Here is a 14100-nt window from a genome sequence, read left to right as displayed (position 1 = left end):
GAAAGGAACCTTCTAAATGAAAGGCATAGCCTGTATTCGAATTGACCAATTCATTTCTACGGAAATGCCAAAATTCCCCAGGGAGATATTTCTGAATGTGGGAGCTTGAAATAATAGTTTACAGGTTACATGTCTCCTATGTTGCATCGACTTTTTCCAAGTAACGTTCTATCGGGGTTAGTATAATTCACACATATGTAGTTTGTAAAGTGCGGTACGCACTTGCGGCCACCCATCTCATGCCCAGATAACCCAGTAGGTCTTTCAAGGGTCGGATCGATGGCTCCGGATCGACACACCCGGATACCCTGGAATCACCAAGACACACCATAGCGGCCTTGTATATGCAATGAGGGAGAAACACGGACAAAGTCATCATCTCAACCGGGGGAGAGACTTCCGCGCCACGCGCAATCTCGTGAACAAGGGACTTGAGGATATTAATCGATGTGCGGATACAACACTCATTGTCGGGGATATTCATGTGAGATCCAACTTCGAGGGTTTCGAGCATGGCACTAGTCAGCAGCGTTGGGATTAGTCACTTGTTTCTGAACTTGTGCTGCGCAGCGTTACCTTCTACATAATGCCAATGCGCTATCCGACAGAGGATGCGGCGGGTCCGAATCACCGCTTTGGAAGGTCACCAGAAGCGAGGTTAGAGATTTGAGAATCTGGACCGCCTCGACGCTATCAAAAAGGGGATTCGATTGGTTCGTATGGATATGAACGAGCACCCGATCCAAGAGCCGGGATGCGTGGGCCAGCCTAGTGAATGAATCCACTTCTACTTTCGCCCAATCTTCAGATTCCTATTTTCGGAGTTATTCTCAGATAGAGTCGAGTGAGTGGTTGGCAGCAGCCAGTCGGTTCAGTCACTCACCGCGGCTATTTGTTGATCACTATGAGTATTGGGTGCTTGGCCATTCTCCAGCGAGACGTATCTACCATGGGCTCTTGCTTCAGTATGAATTTCATTTGGTGTGCATACTTAGGGGCTAGATCTGACCTATTAGTGATAGTAATGCCCCGCCAAGTCTGTCGCGCCTCCTCGGCTTTCCGTGAGTCCTGAAAGGCCTTGGTCAGGTCCTCGCTGGTGGCATTGATCCCTAAGGAGACTGCGGCGCGCATATTGGCTGCAGCGGAGATATATGCGGAGGGATACATGGCATGACCAATCTCGAAGACCGTTAGGAGTAGTCGGCTCTGCAGCATTTCCAACGAATTCGTCCCCATCGCCTCAAGAAGAGCTACAAAGCTCTTGAGAGAAGCATACATTGATCGGGTCGAGAGAGGAAGCTCTCCCCCACAGGTCCCTTACAAACGAGGGTCATACAGAGGGTCAACAGGCTTAAGTCGGATGGTGCACTGGCCGTCTGGACGCGTATGTTTGATAACCGGATATTATAAGAGGGCTCCGATATGATAAGGAACCAGGTATGTACAGTCCGGAAATAAAAGGCTGCGGCGGCCTGCACTTGCAGTCTATCGCCCACGTTTGATGAGACCTGAACTTCAAGGGTATGACGCAGGTTGGAAGGGGTCAAGTCGGCCCAATCTGGTATGGGCAGCAGACGAGGGGCTTCAACTGGAAGGAAATAGTCACAATGCTTATTCAATCTATATTTGATCAGCATGCATCGCCTATAATTCTAGGCGACTACGCACCTTTTACAAAGGGTACAGCAGGGAAGGATCTTGTCACATTTCCGTTTCTGTCTCCGGCAGCGAACACAGGCCTGATCGGCTGACATGGTTGCGGATGCGGATGCGGGTGCGGGTGCGGGGTGCGCTGGTTACCTACCTACCTTGGTAGGTAGCCACTTTAATAACCAGGCACGGAGACCTCGGGATAAGTGGCACTCCCAAGGTTCTGTACCAAGCCTAATTTGGTTTAGATTCCGCACCCGCATCCGCACCCGCATCTCCACAACATGATCGTACCTACCTGGGTACATACGTATCTAGGTATGTAGAGGCACATTGATCTTTATATATTACCAAGGTCTCCATAATATGCTGTCAAGGCAACTCTTTCAGTATCTCCAATAGATTCCCTTTTACAGCCATGGAGGGGATTCGCAAAGTTGCCATTGCAGGGGTATGTCAAATAATCATTCTCCTGTCGTACACAGGACTTATAGACTATGTTTAGGCTTCCGGGGCCCTGGGCTCCCCTATCCTTAACGCACTTCTCGAAAGTGAACTCTTCAATGTGACTGTTTTGGCACGCCAGTCATCTCAAACACAATTCCCGGCGTCTATCAAGGTAGTTCGCGTGGATTACAACTCTGTCCCAGACCTGACAGCGGCTCTGACTGGCCAGGATGCCGTCGTCTCCGCCCTAACAACCAGTGCCATGGAGGCACAGATCCCACTGATTGAGGCCGCAGTGAAAGCTGGAGTGAGGAGATTCCTTCCCTCTGAGTTCTGTGCCAACATTGGCAATCCCGAGGCGGCCAGTTTGCCTGTCTACCACTCCAAGCTCGCGATACATGAGGTCATCCAACAACAGGCTCGAGATCATCCTCATTTTACATACACTTTAATTCGCAACGGGCCTTTCCTCGACTGGAGCATGGCCTATGGTTTCTTTTTCAGCCTCGATGGAGGGTCGACTCCCTTCTACGACGGCGGGGACCGTCCGTTCAGTACATCCACCTTGGCCACGATTGGCCGGGCTGTGGTGGAGGTCCTGCGTCACTCGGAAGAGACACGAAATAGAGCGGTCTTTGTTCAAGACCTCGTCACCACCCAGCGAAAGATGCTGGCCATTGCTCAGAAGGTTGCACCGGATCGCAAATGGACCCCGAATGATACGAGCACCGCCGACATGGAGACCATGGCGCGGGACAAATACGCGAACGGGATGATCGACCTGGCAGCCTCGATGGGATTCTTTTGTCGCTCGGTTTTTGGGGACGGGTACGGGGGAGAGTTCCAGGAGGTGGACAATGAACTACTCGGCATACCGTCGAAGACGGATGCTGATATGGAGGAATTAATCCGGGGAGTACTTTCCGGACAGAAATCTACTTAGTGAGCCTGACTCTGAGCGCCCTCATAAAAGCGGCAGCAGATAGGAAAGCCGCACCTGGCAGATGAAATCAAGTACGTATAGCTACCTACTATGTAGGCACAACCACTCTCAAATGCGTCTCCCCAAGCCAATAAGATTCAATATTGCTTCAAGTGTACAGTTCGTCGTAGCCACAGGTTATCTGTGGCTAGTGCGGGATGAACTTATCCCGAATCCGAATCCAAAACACAAATCCCCTTTTGTCCTTTACAATGTAACCAGAGCCCCGTTCTCTGGTTATGGCTGCCTAGTATTTCCTCGCCCCACTACAATAACTATGGATTTCGATCATGCTGAAAAGAAATACGAACAGAAGGCTGCTGCTTGGAACCTTTGGTGGCGCCGGAGCCCAGAAACCCTGTCTATGCTGCTTGCTAAGAAGCATCGACCTGGTGAAGCTATATCTGCGTGTCTATGGAAAAGTGGTGCTTTCAATATATGCCATCAGGTCAGATATGAAAATGGGCCAGATGTCATCGTTCGTTTCGCTGCCCTGGGAAGGGCTATTCTCCGCAGGGAGAAAGTCCAAATTGAAGTTGCAGCAATAAAGTATATACGCAAGACCACTTGGATCAATGTTCCTGAAGTGTTCGGCTCCGGTAATGGTGTCTGCAAATTTACCCGAACAAGTCTCCCCCTCCCACACCTTCAGGTCAGCCACAGACTACTTCCAGACGCTTGTTTTGCAGCATCTCTCCCATCTCCGACTACAGCAACGAGATGCTGTCAGCACCGATTTTTGGAAGTCTTGAGCGACCATGAAAGCAGGCTGATAGAACAACAACTCCTCTCTGAGTCACAGCGCCTGTCTCCACGGATGAAGGACTACATGGAGACGGGTCTATCTTAGGTCTGCTTAGCAGCAAGATACAGCTCGATGTTCGATGGGATCTATTAGACATTCATCAATCATCGATACTATGGAACCTTTACTTCTCTTGCTGGCCGTGTACGGCTTTGGAACCAAGAACAACAGCAAGAAATGAACAAACTTGTGAGGAGCAAGACTAACCAGTACACTAAGGATGAAGATTTTGAGGATTACTACCCAATTGACAAGCTACTTGAATTATAATTATGTATTTATCTCGGATTATGTTGTGCTTTGGTCCAATAAATGGTACATCGGCAAACCTACCTGAGTCATTGATTCCCACACGTTCAACATTCAACAGTTTAGAGCGTTTGGTGTAGCACCATATCCAATTATTTTGCCAATAATCTGATATATTTGGCCTAATATCCGAGATATCATGCTAAAACCGTTATGAGAAGTTTCTTTTTGCGCGTGTCGTCCAATGTTCTTAGTGTTATAACTAGAACATTCGGACGATTTTTGAGTCATCCAGAAGAGCCTCATGTGGAGCCCTAATCTCTTACTTCCTATATAAATCGATTTATTCCAATATTGCGAATGTTTCCATGACAAGGACCTTGGAATGTTTTGCCATACTACCAACATTGACCCTTCCGATAAAAGCATTCTTATCGCACCTGCCCCGCATACACGCAAAACAGCTCCAACTCCCAAAAACCACAGACAACCCCACCACGCACCACACCTACATATGCGAGGCAGTGTCACCATCTTAAATCATCGCATGCATACAAACCGTGTCTGAGTATACACAATGGCACCGCATACACATCCCCACGTCTCCGAAAACCCTTCCTCCACTTCCGACAAAGAAAGCGACAATGACAACGCAAGCACAGACACCGCGAAACCAGAGTCCCAAGCAACAGAACCCAGCTCTAGGACTAGCACAGCCCTCTCAGCCCAGCTGAACCAAGAATGTAAACATTTACTCTCCCAGATCGACACCTACCAATCCCTCCTCGCGTCCACGCTGCGGAATCCACAGCTCGTCGAGGTGCGCCAATTCCGCTCCAGCGTAGCCTCTGAGCTGAAAATGCTAGAGAAGCTAGGCCGGCAGATTGAGGAGGCAATTGGAGACACAACACCAGGGCCAGAAACGAGTCAAATGGAAGATGGGATGACGGTGTCGCGTGACCCTGATTTGGAGATGCGGTTGGTGCATGCGCTTCGCTCGTCGAATTTGCCGTTCTACCAGGCTGTCTGGAGAATCGCGAGCGGGTCTTGTTCTGGGTTGGTTGCGCTGGGGAAGAGGTTTTACTGGGATGGGGAGACGAAGGCGTCGGAGAGGAAGAGTGCCAGTGGAAAGGGGAAGGGGAAGGATGGTCCTGCTCAGCCGGAGAAAAAGCCTAACAAAGATAAGCGCAAGAGTGTGTTTGTGGATATTGTGGCGGATGATGGGGAGGAGTGGGTGAAGGTGTCTACTATCTCGGAGAATCGGCTTCTGTTCGAGATGGCGAAGAAGGGCTGGGAGGGTGATAGTGATGAAGATGAGTGGTCTGATGGGGGTAAAGGGCGGACTGTTTTGCGGAATTTTGATGAGGATGAGGATGAGGATGATGATGATGAGTTGGAGCTCATTAAGTTGGCTCGGGATCTAAGGAAGGCGTCTGATGCTACGCGCGTTAGATATAGACACCCTCGGCTACGGGTTGTTATACCTAAGATTGAAGAGGGAAGTGTTCCTGAAATTGACGCTGTCTTGAACGAGATGCGGAGCTATGGTATTCGGGTTGACTGCCAGGGGAGTCTGCCAGCGGAGACTCGCACCGGGCTAGCCCATCTTCTGCCTCAACCATTCAAAAACTTCACTTCGACTCTGAATGTCGACTGCACTTTACTTCTTGCGTTGGTGTCTGACTTGTCTCACATCAAGGACATTCCGCTATCCCCCCATTTCCATAGAGCCATCGTTCGACAAATAGAAGTGGAGCGGGAAAAACCACTGCTCACTTCGGAGCTCTGGCCGGCTATGGATGGCCGTGAGCTCGTATCCACCACAGAGGCTGCAGTGCGCTTCCAGGAAATTGTCGAAACCATTGGGACAGAGACGGAGAAGAGCCGGACTCGCATGTTGCTGGGAGATCCACCATACGAACGATTTGATCGTGAAGCTATTCTCCAGAAGTTCCAAGAATTGTCTGATTACCAGGTGCCCGCAGATTGGAAACTCCCCATCAAAGTGGTTGAAGCCCAGCAAGTGATCGATGCGGCCAAAACACAGGGTAAACTTCATCCAGTGGTGCATGAAGTCGGGAAAGGCCTGTCGGATATCAACTATAGCGTGTTTTTGTACGGTTGGGTAACCGGTTTGACGACCATTTCCAGCAATCGCACAATCGACAAGCAAATCGAAGTCACCATCGAGGAAAATCGGGAAGGCGATGACAGCCTAGAAGGCCCTGACGTTTGGATCTGTGACACAGCACGAAGTTTGGTGGGCAAAGACAAAGATCGAAAAGCATAAGCATACAGGTTCGGTCATCTGCTAGACGAGAATAGAAAGCGCTTTTCTTGACCTTGACAATTTGTGAACACGGTGCCATTATTCCGCAGGGCACCCACTCATACAGTGTATTTGTAGACAGTGATTGGCTGAGATTTTGAGACAAAATCGGAGATCTGGTCATTTTCATCGTGTCACCAGATTTTATTTACTTCTCTGAAGATTTGCCGTGGTCGTCGGGGGCATAGAAGATAATTTCCTTGTCGGCACTGGCGATCATGTTGTAACGCGGGTTGTACTCCACCATGGCCGCGCAGCTCGGAGCAGACAGCCTGGTCGAAGGCTGTAGTGTAAGGTCCCCCCCGCCAACCTGTCCCAAGTCCCACACGAGCATACCGTGCTGCTCCCCATTGCCCCCAATAACATATCTACCATCGGGAGAGAAACAAGCGTCGCCTTGTCCGAGAGGCTTGCCAGTCGTGGACACTGGGGCAGCACGACCAGACGCTCCACTCTTGCCGGCCAGGAAGGCCTTGAGTGTACCATCAAAGGCATCTAGAACAAAGTGGCCATGGTAGTCTGTTCCAACCATCAAATATTTTCCATCGTTGGAGAACTCCAATCGGGTCCATGCTCGGCCCCGCGTCGACGGTGTGAATCTCTCCTCGTATGGCGCCAGGTCGAAGGTGGAGAAGGGTGATTTGTCAAAATTGCGGAAGTCATAGAGAAGCACTGCAGCTGTTGATTGAGACGCGATTGCAATGACTGTACCTGAAGGATCAAAGGCAGCAAGGTATGGGGTCGCAAGGTTAAGCTTTCCCTGCGCATTCCTCGAATTCAGGTCCCACAATGTCACAGTATCATCCTTGGAGCAGGACATGAAGGCGTCGCTTGCAGGGGATTGAGCTAGGCAAGTGACTTGGTCGTTATTGCCAGTGAAATATCGTATGTATCCCTCGTTGTGGAGGTCCAATAACCGCAGATTATCTGTAAATGGTGAGCTAGATAGCTAAAGGCAAGGCGATGCAGTGACATACTATCAATCTTGGTACTCGCATGGAGAACCTGGCGAGAGTGATGGGTGAATCTCGCAAGGTGAACACCATATTTCTTGCTGGCGACAGATTTGTTGAATTTGCCTTCTTTCACGTCATAAACATGCATACTGTCATCGTTGCCGGCGCCGATTAGAACGTCACCCTGGTCGTCAAAGTCCAAAGAAGTCACATATTTGGACGGGTCCTTTTTACACGGGTGAAAGCCCTACATGACAGCCTTATCAGAGAGCGCCATGATTACAATATCCACGTGAACCTACCTTGGATGGGCGGAACGTGTCAATAATGTCCGAGATTTTCTGCGACTTGAGGGGGAGCTTGGGCGGGCGGACCCTGCTGAGGTGTTGATTGGCCTTCAGTCATGGCGGTGTGGTGGGTGAAAGTGAGAGGTTACTGAGAATATATGTATTATAGAGAGAAATTGGCAGAATGTAAATAAAAAACAAAAGGTGAAGACAATGTGAGAATGAGGAAAGAGCTGCCTGACAGCCTTGGAAGCTCCGACGTGAAGCTCCGCGACTGGGCTTTTTTGCGCGCCTCACCGCCTCACCGCCTCCGCTGACATAAAAACTCTGGGGGGCCGACGCCGGAGGGCCCTGGCTGAATTGACCAATGAGCGTTTACCCGACTCCCTGTTCGCCGCATGTAAGCTTTTATGTCCACGGTTATCTCAGGGCGCATATTGACTCAACCCCTTCAATATCTGGTCCTAGGTGAAAATATTGTGCATTCCTTCATATTTCTCACCCATACTTCCCGATTGTGACTTGGCTATACAGCTTCGATAACTTGCACATATCCTGTTGAATCTCCGCTACTGGCCGCACTCATTTCATCCTGCGGGTCCGATCTTCCTCCGCTAACCGACACACCTGAGCAAGCATCACACAGTCAAAGGATCACATATAAGGGAATATGTCTACTACTGGAGGGTATGTCGTATTTCTGCGCGGGTGTACAAAGCCTATGCTAACAGCAATTGTGGTGGAATAGCGCGTTCATTGCAGGTGGCATTGCAGCATGCGGTGCGGTCACTGTCACCCATAGTTTCGAGACAGTCAAGATCCGGTTGGTTTCCTAATACTCCAGATTTGCCGCCATTACTGACAGTTGTGACTGGCTACAAGGCTTCAACTGCAAGGAGAATTGCAGACCAAGAATCAGGCAGTGAAGATGTACAAGGGCCCGTTGCACGGCATCAAAGTCATTTTGCAAAATGAAGGGCCGCGGGGTCTGTTCCGGGGTATTGGATCTGCTGTATGTGATGTCCCCTCGAAAACTGCATATAGAGTCATATCAAGCTAACATCTGGGTTATGTAGTATATCTACCAGGTCTTGCTTAATGGCTGCCGTCTGGGCTTCTACGAACCTATCCGCTCGAACCTCACAACTGCTGTATACAATGACCCCAAAGTCCAGTCCCTCGCTGCCAATGTCATCGCAGGAGCTGCTTCAGGTGTTATTGGTGCCGCAGCGGGGTCGCCTTTCTTCCTTGTGAAGACCCGTCTTCAGTCCTACTCACCGCTCCTCCCCGTCGGCACTCAGCACAACTATAAGAACTCGTTTGATGGCCTTAGCAAGATCTACAAGGGCGAGGGAATCAAGGGCATCTACCGTGGTGTCGGTGCTGCTATGATCCGCACGAGTTTCGGTAGTGCCGTGCAGCTCCCCACATACTTCTTTGCCAAGCGCCGTCTGACCCGCCACCTGGGTATGGAGGAGGGTCCTGCTTTGCATCTGGCCAGTAGCGCAGCTTCTGGCTTCGTTGTGTGCTGCTTCATGCACCCCCTGGTATGTTATCTCGAACACGTGCTATATGTTCTTGGCTGACTTCTCCCTAGACACGATCATGGCTCGCATGTACAACCAGACAGGTAACCTGTACGGTGGTGTGTTTGATTGCTTGCTCAAGACTATCCGCACCGAGGGCCCCCTTGCCATTTACAAGGGCTTCTTCGCCCATCTCGCCCGCATCCTTCCCCACACCGTAAGTGACAGGAGTTAAGCTTTGCTTTAGCATTCGTGAACTAACCCCGCCTCTAGATCTTGACTCTGAGTTTGGCCGAGCAGACTAACAAGCTGATGCGCCGTGTCGAGGACCGGATCCTGCCCGACTCCTTCCGTGAGGGAATCTAAGCAACCTATGGGATATATTTTGAAGGGATCTTTCTCGTGAGATCCATTACCAATGTCTGCATTGCCTGGCTGGGGTTTCTTTTGGAATGTTCCGTGCCGCACAATTGCTTTGGATTGGGCATATATATGGCGTTTGGTAGAGTAACCTGTTGATTTCAGGATTAGAGGGTCTGTACATATTGTTCACATATCGCAAGCATTGGAAATATTTTGGATATGTCCCCTGGCATTACTCCGTATTAGGCCTCACAATCGGTTTCCCCGGCACAGATCGCGAAACACGAGAACGCGCTCGCACGTGGTGATGCAAGGCACTTCCCTGTTGCTCCCAGTAGTCCACTAGACTAGTGGTATGTGGAACCGATGCACCGAGAGCTCAAACTTAGCAGGTGGATATATCTTGATGGGGACTTGCAAGGGATTACTCGCCACATTGCATTCAACCCTTGGAAACAGTGTCAATATACTGTAGAACATAGACGACCTTGGTCCCTGTTAGTCCGCAGATATATCCGAATGCAACTTGAATACGTAAATCAGTCCAACAAAGACCCCTAACGTTAAAATACTGCGTGGCTGCCTAGGTGTGACGCAGCTAAGATGATCGGCACTTTCTTTTTCCCTTGCGGGTCCACTCCCAGAAATTTCCTGATGGGGTAAAAGGCAAAGAGATCCTTCATTCATGGGACTTGACAGGAGCTGCCACATGTTACTCGCCTTGTTTATGCTATGGACTATATACCTATACATTATTGTCGAGACTAACGGATGAAAAACAACCCTTGGAGCATGTTAACACAGCAGATGGAACGCGTGTGGGGAGCTGAACGCACCCTTACGCCATGGAAATTCCGGAAATTGAGCTATAAATTGACGAATGAGATGCTAATGCCTAGATCTAGACCAATAACGAAACCAATTACATCCGTAAATCCGGATTGTTTTCCCAGTCGCGTCGCGTGTTTTTGTGGATTCTCCGGCTTATCTGATCGTGATCAATAGTGGGGACCTAAAATTGGACACGCGTGAGTGTCGATGTCTTAGGTTGTAGGCTTATGGAGGTAGCAGCGTGGTAATTGCTGTATTCAATGTTAGATATTGGTGTTCATTATTATCAGAATTGAGTGTCAAGGATTCAAGACTGATATAGATACAGATGTAGATAAGATCGGAATCTACAGAATCTACAGAATCTACAGAACTCCATGACATGCACAAGAATGGAGCTGGAATGGAGCACGGCCAAGGACTATCCTTTCGGATGTTGCTGGGATCCAAGTGGCATGAGAAAAGAATTGCCCAATTAGGAAAGAAGGGCTGGGGGGAAAACCTTGGAAGACGCGCCGAATGTTACCTAATCAGTGCGCGGTGTCACGTGCGACGTGACTTAGCCCGTCGCGCTAAAGAGAAATCGGCAGTACTTAATCGAGTTTCTCTTCCCTTGTCCAACTCCAAATTTCCCATCCCAAATCCCAAAGCTTCGTCTCATTATTACTTGCTTCGCTGTCTTTTGTTCATTGTTTCTGATATAATATTCCCACACACTTGTTCCAATGGCCGCTCAAGTCACTCCCTCCAAGCAGGTACGTGATGTCACGCTTCTTGCCTCTTGCCTCTTCGCGTCAAGACGCGTCGTGAAGTTCATTTGAGCTAACATTTCCTCTTTTTTAGGCTGCTTCCTCCCTCGAGAACCTCAAGATGAACGATTCGCCTGTTAAGAAGCTCGACTTCCAGTCGGGTGGCAAGGAGAACGCGTCTCTCAAACCCGTCGACACCCCCATTGAGAAGCCTACCGAGAAGGCCCTCGAGAACAAGCCTCTTACCGTTAAGGAGCTTGAAGCCACAGAGCCCCTGCTCCAGGAGAACCCCCACCGTTTTGTCATGTTCCCTATCAAGTACCACGAGGTAAGTCACATCGACGCGTTTCACGCGTAAAGTGGATATCGCGAAGGATGTCCTGCCAACATGAACATCAAGCTAACCATACCTCTCATTTTCACAGATCTGGCAAATGTACAAGAAGGCCGAAGCCTCATTCTGGACCGCTGAGGAGATTGATCTCTCCAAGGATCTTCACGACTGGCACAACCGCCTGAACGACGATGAGCGTTACTTCATCTCCCACGTCCTGGCCTTCTTCGCGGCCTCCGACGGTATTGTCAACGAGAACCTCGTTGAGCGTTTCAGTGCAGAGGTCCAGGTCCCCGAGGCCCGTTGCTTCTACGGCTTCCAGATAATGATGGAGAACATCCACTCCGAGACCTACTCCCTGCTCATCGACACCTATATCAAGGAGCCCAAGCAGCGTACCTACCTCTTTGATGCCATTGATACTAGTAAGTGCTTCACCAATTGACTTTATGGCTTTCAATTGTCTAACGTGACATTTAGTTCCCTGCATTACCAAGAAGGCCAACTGGGCCATCCGCTGGATCAACGACCGTGAGTCAACCTTCGCTTCGCGTCTGGTTGCCTTCGCCGCTGTCGAGGGTATCTTCTTCTCTGGCTCATTCGCTTCCATCTTCTGGCTGAAGAAGCGTGGCCTGATGCCTGGTCTCACTTTCTCCAACGAGCTGATCTCTCGTGACGAGGGTCTCCACACTGACTTCGCTTGTCTGCTGTTCTCTCACATGAACCACCGCCCCGATCCCAAGGTTGTTGAGGAAATCATTGTCGAGGCCGTTGGCATCGAGCAGGAGTTCTTGACTGACGCTCTTCCCTGCGCTCTGCTTGGCATGAACTCCAAGCTGATGTGCCAGTACATTGAGTTCGTCGCTGACCGCCTGCTGGTGGCCCTCGGCAACAAGAAGTACTACAACTCTGCCAATCCCTTCGACTTCATGGAGTCCATCTCTCTGGCCGGCAAGACCAACTTCTTCGAGAAGCGTGTCGGTGACTACCAGAAGGCTGGTGTCATGGCCAGCACCAAGCAGGAGGTCAACGCAGAGGGCGAGAAGGTCGTAAGCGACGGTCTCAACTTCGATGAGGACTTCTAGACGATGTCCTTCTCTCTTCCCTCTTGTGTTGTTTTATACCCTCTCCCCTTTCACGTGATATTATGCTTTTCTTATTCTGTTTATTTTATTGATTGACGCAATTTTCGTTTGAAGGCTCGCATGGGAATGGCGTTTTCTTGTTTTTTCCTGGTCTATCCTGGACTGGCGTCCATGGATTAACGGCGGATTCTCTGTATCTAGATCTTCGAATCACTTCTCCAATGTGTCTGGATATGTTTTTAGATGTAGATAACGCCAATGATCCTTTTAAGTACACGCCATCAATTGACCGGTCTCTGTTGAAACTCCACTTGATCCACAAGAACATCCGTCGATTGCATAGCCAGCCCGAACTCAAGAAACCGGTATCTCAGTCCCGATATCAAAAGCCTTCACTCCCACATCTATGAATGCATCGTAAAAAGTAACAAGCGAAAAGAAGCATAAGAAACAAACCAATGAATCCCATTCAAAAGAACCCAGTTAATTTACCGCTTCCCCTTCCCACCCTTCTTCTTCCCCTTCGCACTCTGTCCTTGACCCTGTCCTTGAACTTGACCCTGCGCCTTACCAGCAACCGGCGCAACCTCCTCAACCGGAGCAGGAGCATCAGTCATCTCCACATCCGCGCCGGCAGCAGGCACCGCAGCCGATAACCCCAAACCCGCTACATCAGCACCGGCAGCCAGCTTGCCCAGACTCGTAATCAGACGGCCGACTTCCTGCGCCTTGTTTGTGCGGTAGTGCAAACAGATCCCGGTGGTTGGGTTGAATGTTTTCAGGGTGAGGGTTGCTGTTGCGGCGGATGGGGGTGCGGGTGTGGTGGAGGGAGCATCGGTGGGTTTGGCGGCGTCTTTTCGGACTTGCGATTTGTAGGCTCGCTTTAGGTTTCCTCGTCGGTTCGTGGGGAAGTTGTATTTTGTTACTATCCGGGTCTGGGGGGATTGGTTGTTAGTTTGGTGGGATTGGATTTGGGGGGATTGGGCTTTGCGGTTTCATTGTTGCCCGCTGTGGGGGACGCGGTGTGGAAGATTGCATGACGTTGGAGGGCAGGTGCTGGTGGAGTGCTTACTGTGTCTGGGTACGCTTGTAATAACTGCGCTGACTGTTCCAGGTAGGCCTGGGAGGTGGGTAGGTAGGGCATTTTGGAGTGGTGGTGAGCGTCTGTAGAGCTCGCGGTTTTGGGCTGGGAGGTGTGGTGGGATGCGCAGGTTGGTGGGTGGCTCTTTTGGTGTCGCGGGGAATGCTCAGAATGGAATGTCGCAGATCAAAAGGAGGTATTTCCTGAGATTTAGGGCTCGAGGGAGGAATTGGTTGGGAGAGTTGGTGGATGAAGAGAGTGTGGAGGTGTTATCAGTGTGCTGGCGGCTTTTTCCATGTCTTGGCATCAATATGGTTCACTCCGCAATTTTATACTTGTACACTTGGAGATGGCCTTCACTGAGTAGAGCACATCCTAATCATAGTTAATTATTCTAATATGTCAAGACTCATTACTTCGGGCCTA

General features: G+C 50.0%; 7 protein-coding genes across 7 annotated transcripts; 4 read left to right on the top strand and 3 right to left on the bottom strand.

Annotated features, from left to right (window-relative positions):
- Nucleotides 1-187: 187 nt before the first annotated feature.
- Nucleotides 188-1754, bottom strand: N7525_007228 (Zn(II)2Cys6 transcription factor; the record flags this gene model as incomplete). Its single annotated transcript, XM_061213950.1, has 6 exons — nt 188-518; nt 577-812; nt 884-944; nt 992-1250; nt 1277-1620; nt 1669-1754. The coding sequence occupies 6 exons, from the start codon at nt 1752-1754 to the stop codon at nt 188-190; spliced, it is 1317 nt and encodes a 438-aa protein (XP_061068381.1).
- A 314-nt stretch (nt 1755-2068) lies between these two features.
- N7525_007227 (aromatic alcohol reductase) lies at nt 2069-3900 on the top strand (the record flags this gene model as incomplete). The annotated part of the gene is made up of 3 exons (XM_061213949.1): nt 2069-2101; nt 2156-2925; nt 3882-3900. The coding sequence occupies 3 exons, from the start codon at nt 2069-2071 to the stop codon at nt 3898-3900; spliced, it is 822 nt and encodes a 273-aa protein (XP_061068380.1).
- Nucleotides 3901-4710: 810 nt separating this feature from the next.
- N7525_007226 (uncharacterized protein) lies at nt 4711-6423 on the top strand (the record flags this gene model as incomplete). The annotated part of the gene is made up of 1 exon (XM_002567751.1): nt 4711-6423. One exon carries the CDS (start codon nt 4711-4713, stop codon nt 6421-6423), a length of 1713 nt encoding a protein of 570 aa, XP_002567797.1.
- Nucleotides 6424-6610: 187 nt separating this feature from the next.
- N7525_007225 (WD-repeat containing protein SWD2) lies at nt 6611-7566 on the bottom strand (the record flags this gene model as incomplete). The annotated part of the gene is made up of 2 exons (XM_002567750.2): nt 6611-7389; nt 7440-7566. The coding sequence occupies 2 exons, from the start codon at nt 7564-7566 to the stop codon at nt 6611-6613; spliced, it is 906 nt and encodes a 301-aa protein (XP_002567796.2).
- An 809-nt stretch (nt 7567-8375) lies between these two features.
- On the top strand, nt 8376-9597 carry N7525_007224 (putative mitochondrial oxaloacetate transporter (Oac); the record flags this gene model as incomplete). Its single annotated transcript, XM_061213948.1, has 6 exons — nt 8376-8392; nt 8454-8528; nt 8588-8717; nt 8782-9252; nt 9332-9448; nt 9505-9597. The coding sequence occupies 6 exons, from the start codon at nt 8376-8378 to the stop codon at nt 9595-9597; spliced, it is 903 nt and encodes a 300-aa protein (XP_061068379.1).
- Nucleotides 9598-11150: 1553 nt separating this feature from the next.
- N7525_007223 (ribonucleotide-diphosphate reductase subunit RNR2) lies at nt 11151-12593 on the top strand (the record flags this gene model as incomplete). The annotated part of the gene is made up of 4 exons (XM_002567747.1): nt 11151-11180; nt 11269-11502; nt 11600-11933; nt 11989-12593. The coding sequence occupies 4 exons, from the start codon at nt 11151-11153 to the stop codon at nt 12591-12593; spliced, it is 1203 nt and encodes a 400-aa protein (XP_002567793.1).
- A 488-nt stretch (nt 12594-13081) lies between these two features.
- On the bottom strand, nt 13082-13737 carry N7525_007222 (SRP9/SRP21 family protein; the record flags this gene model as incomplete). The annotated part of the gene is made up of 2 exons (XM_002567746.1): nt 13082-13528; nt 13666-13737. The coding sequence occupies 2 exons, from the start codon at nt 13735-13737 to the stop codon at nt 13082-13084; spliced, it is 519 nt and encodes a 172-aa protein (XP_002567792.1).
- Between the last annotated feature and the right edge of the window lie 363 nt (nt 13738-14100).

This window comes from Penicillium rubens, assembly GCF_028828025.1.
Source record: "Penicillium rubens strain IBT 27055 chromosome Unknown utg000003l_segment0_segment0, whole genome shotgun sequence".
In the NCBI taxonomy this organism is placed as follows: Eukaryota; Fungi; Ascomycota; class Eurotiomycetes; order Eurotiales; family Aspergillaceae; genus Penicillium; species Penicillium rubens.
Note: the sequence above shows the minus strand (reverse complement) of the source record. Positions and strands in the feature narration are given on the sequence as shown.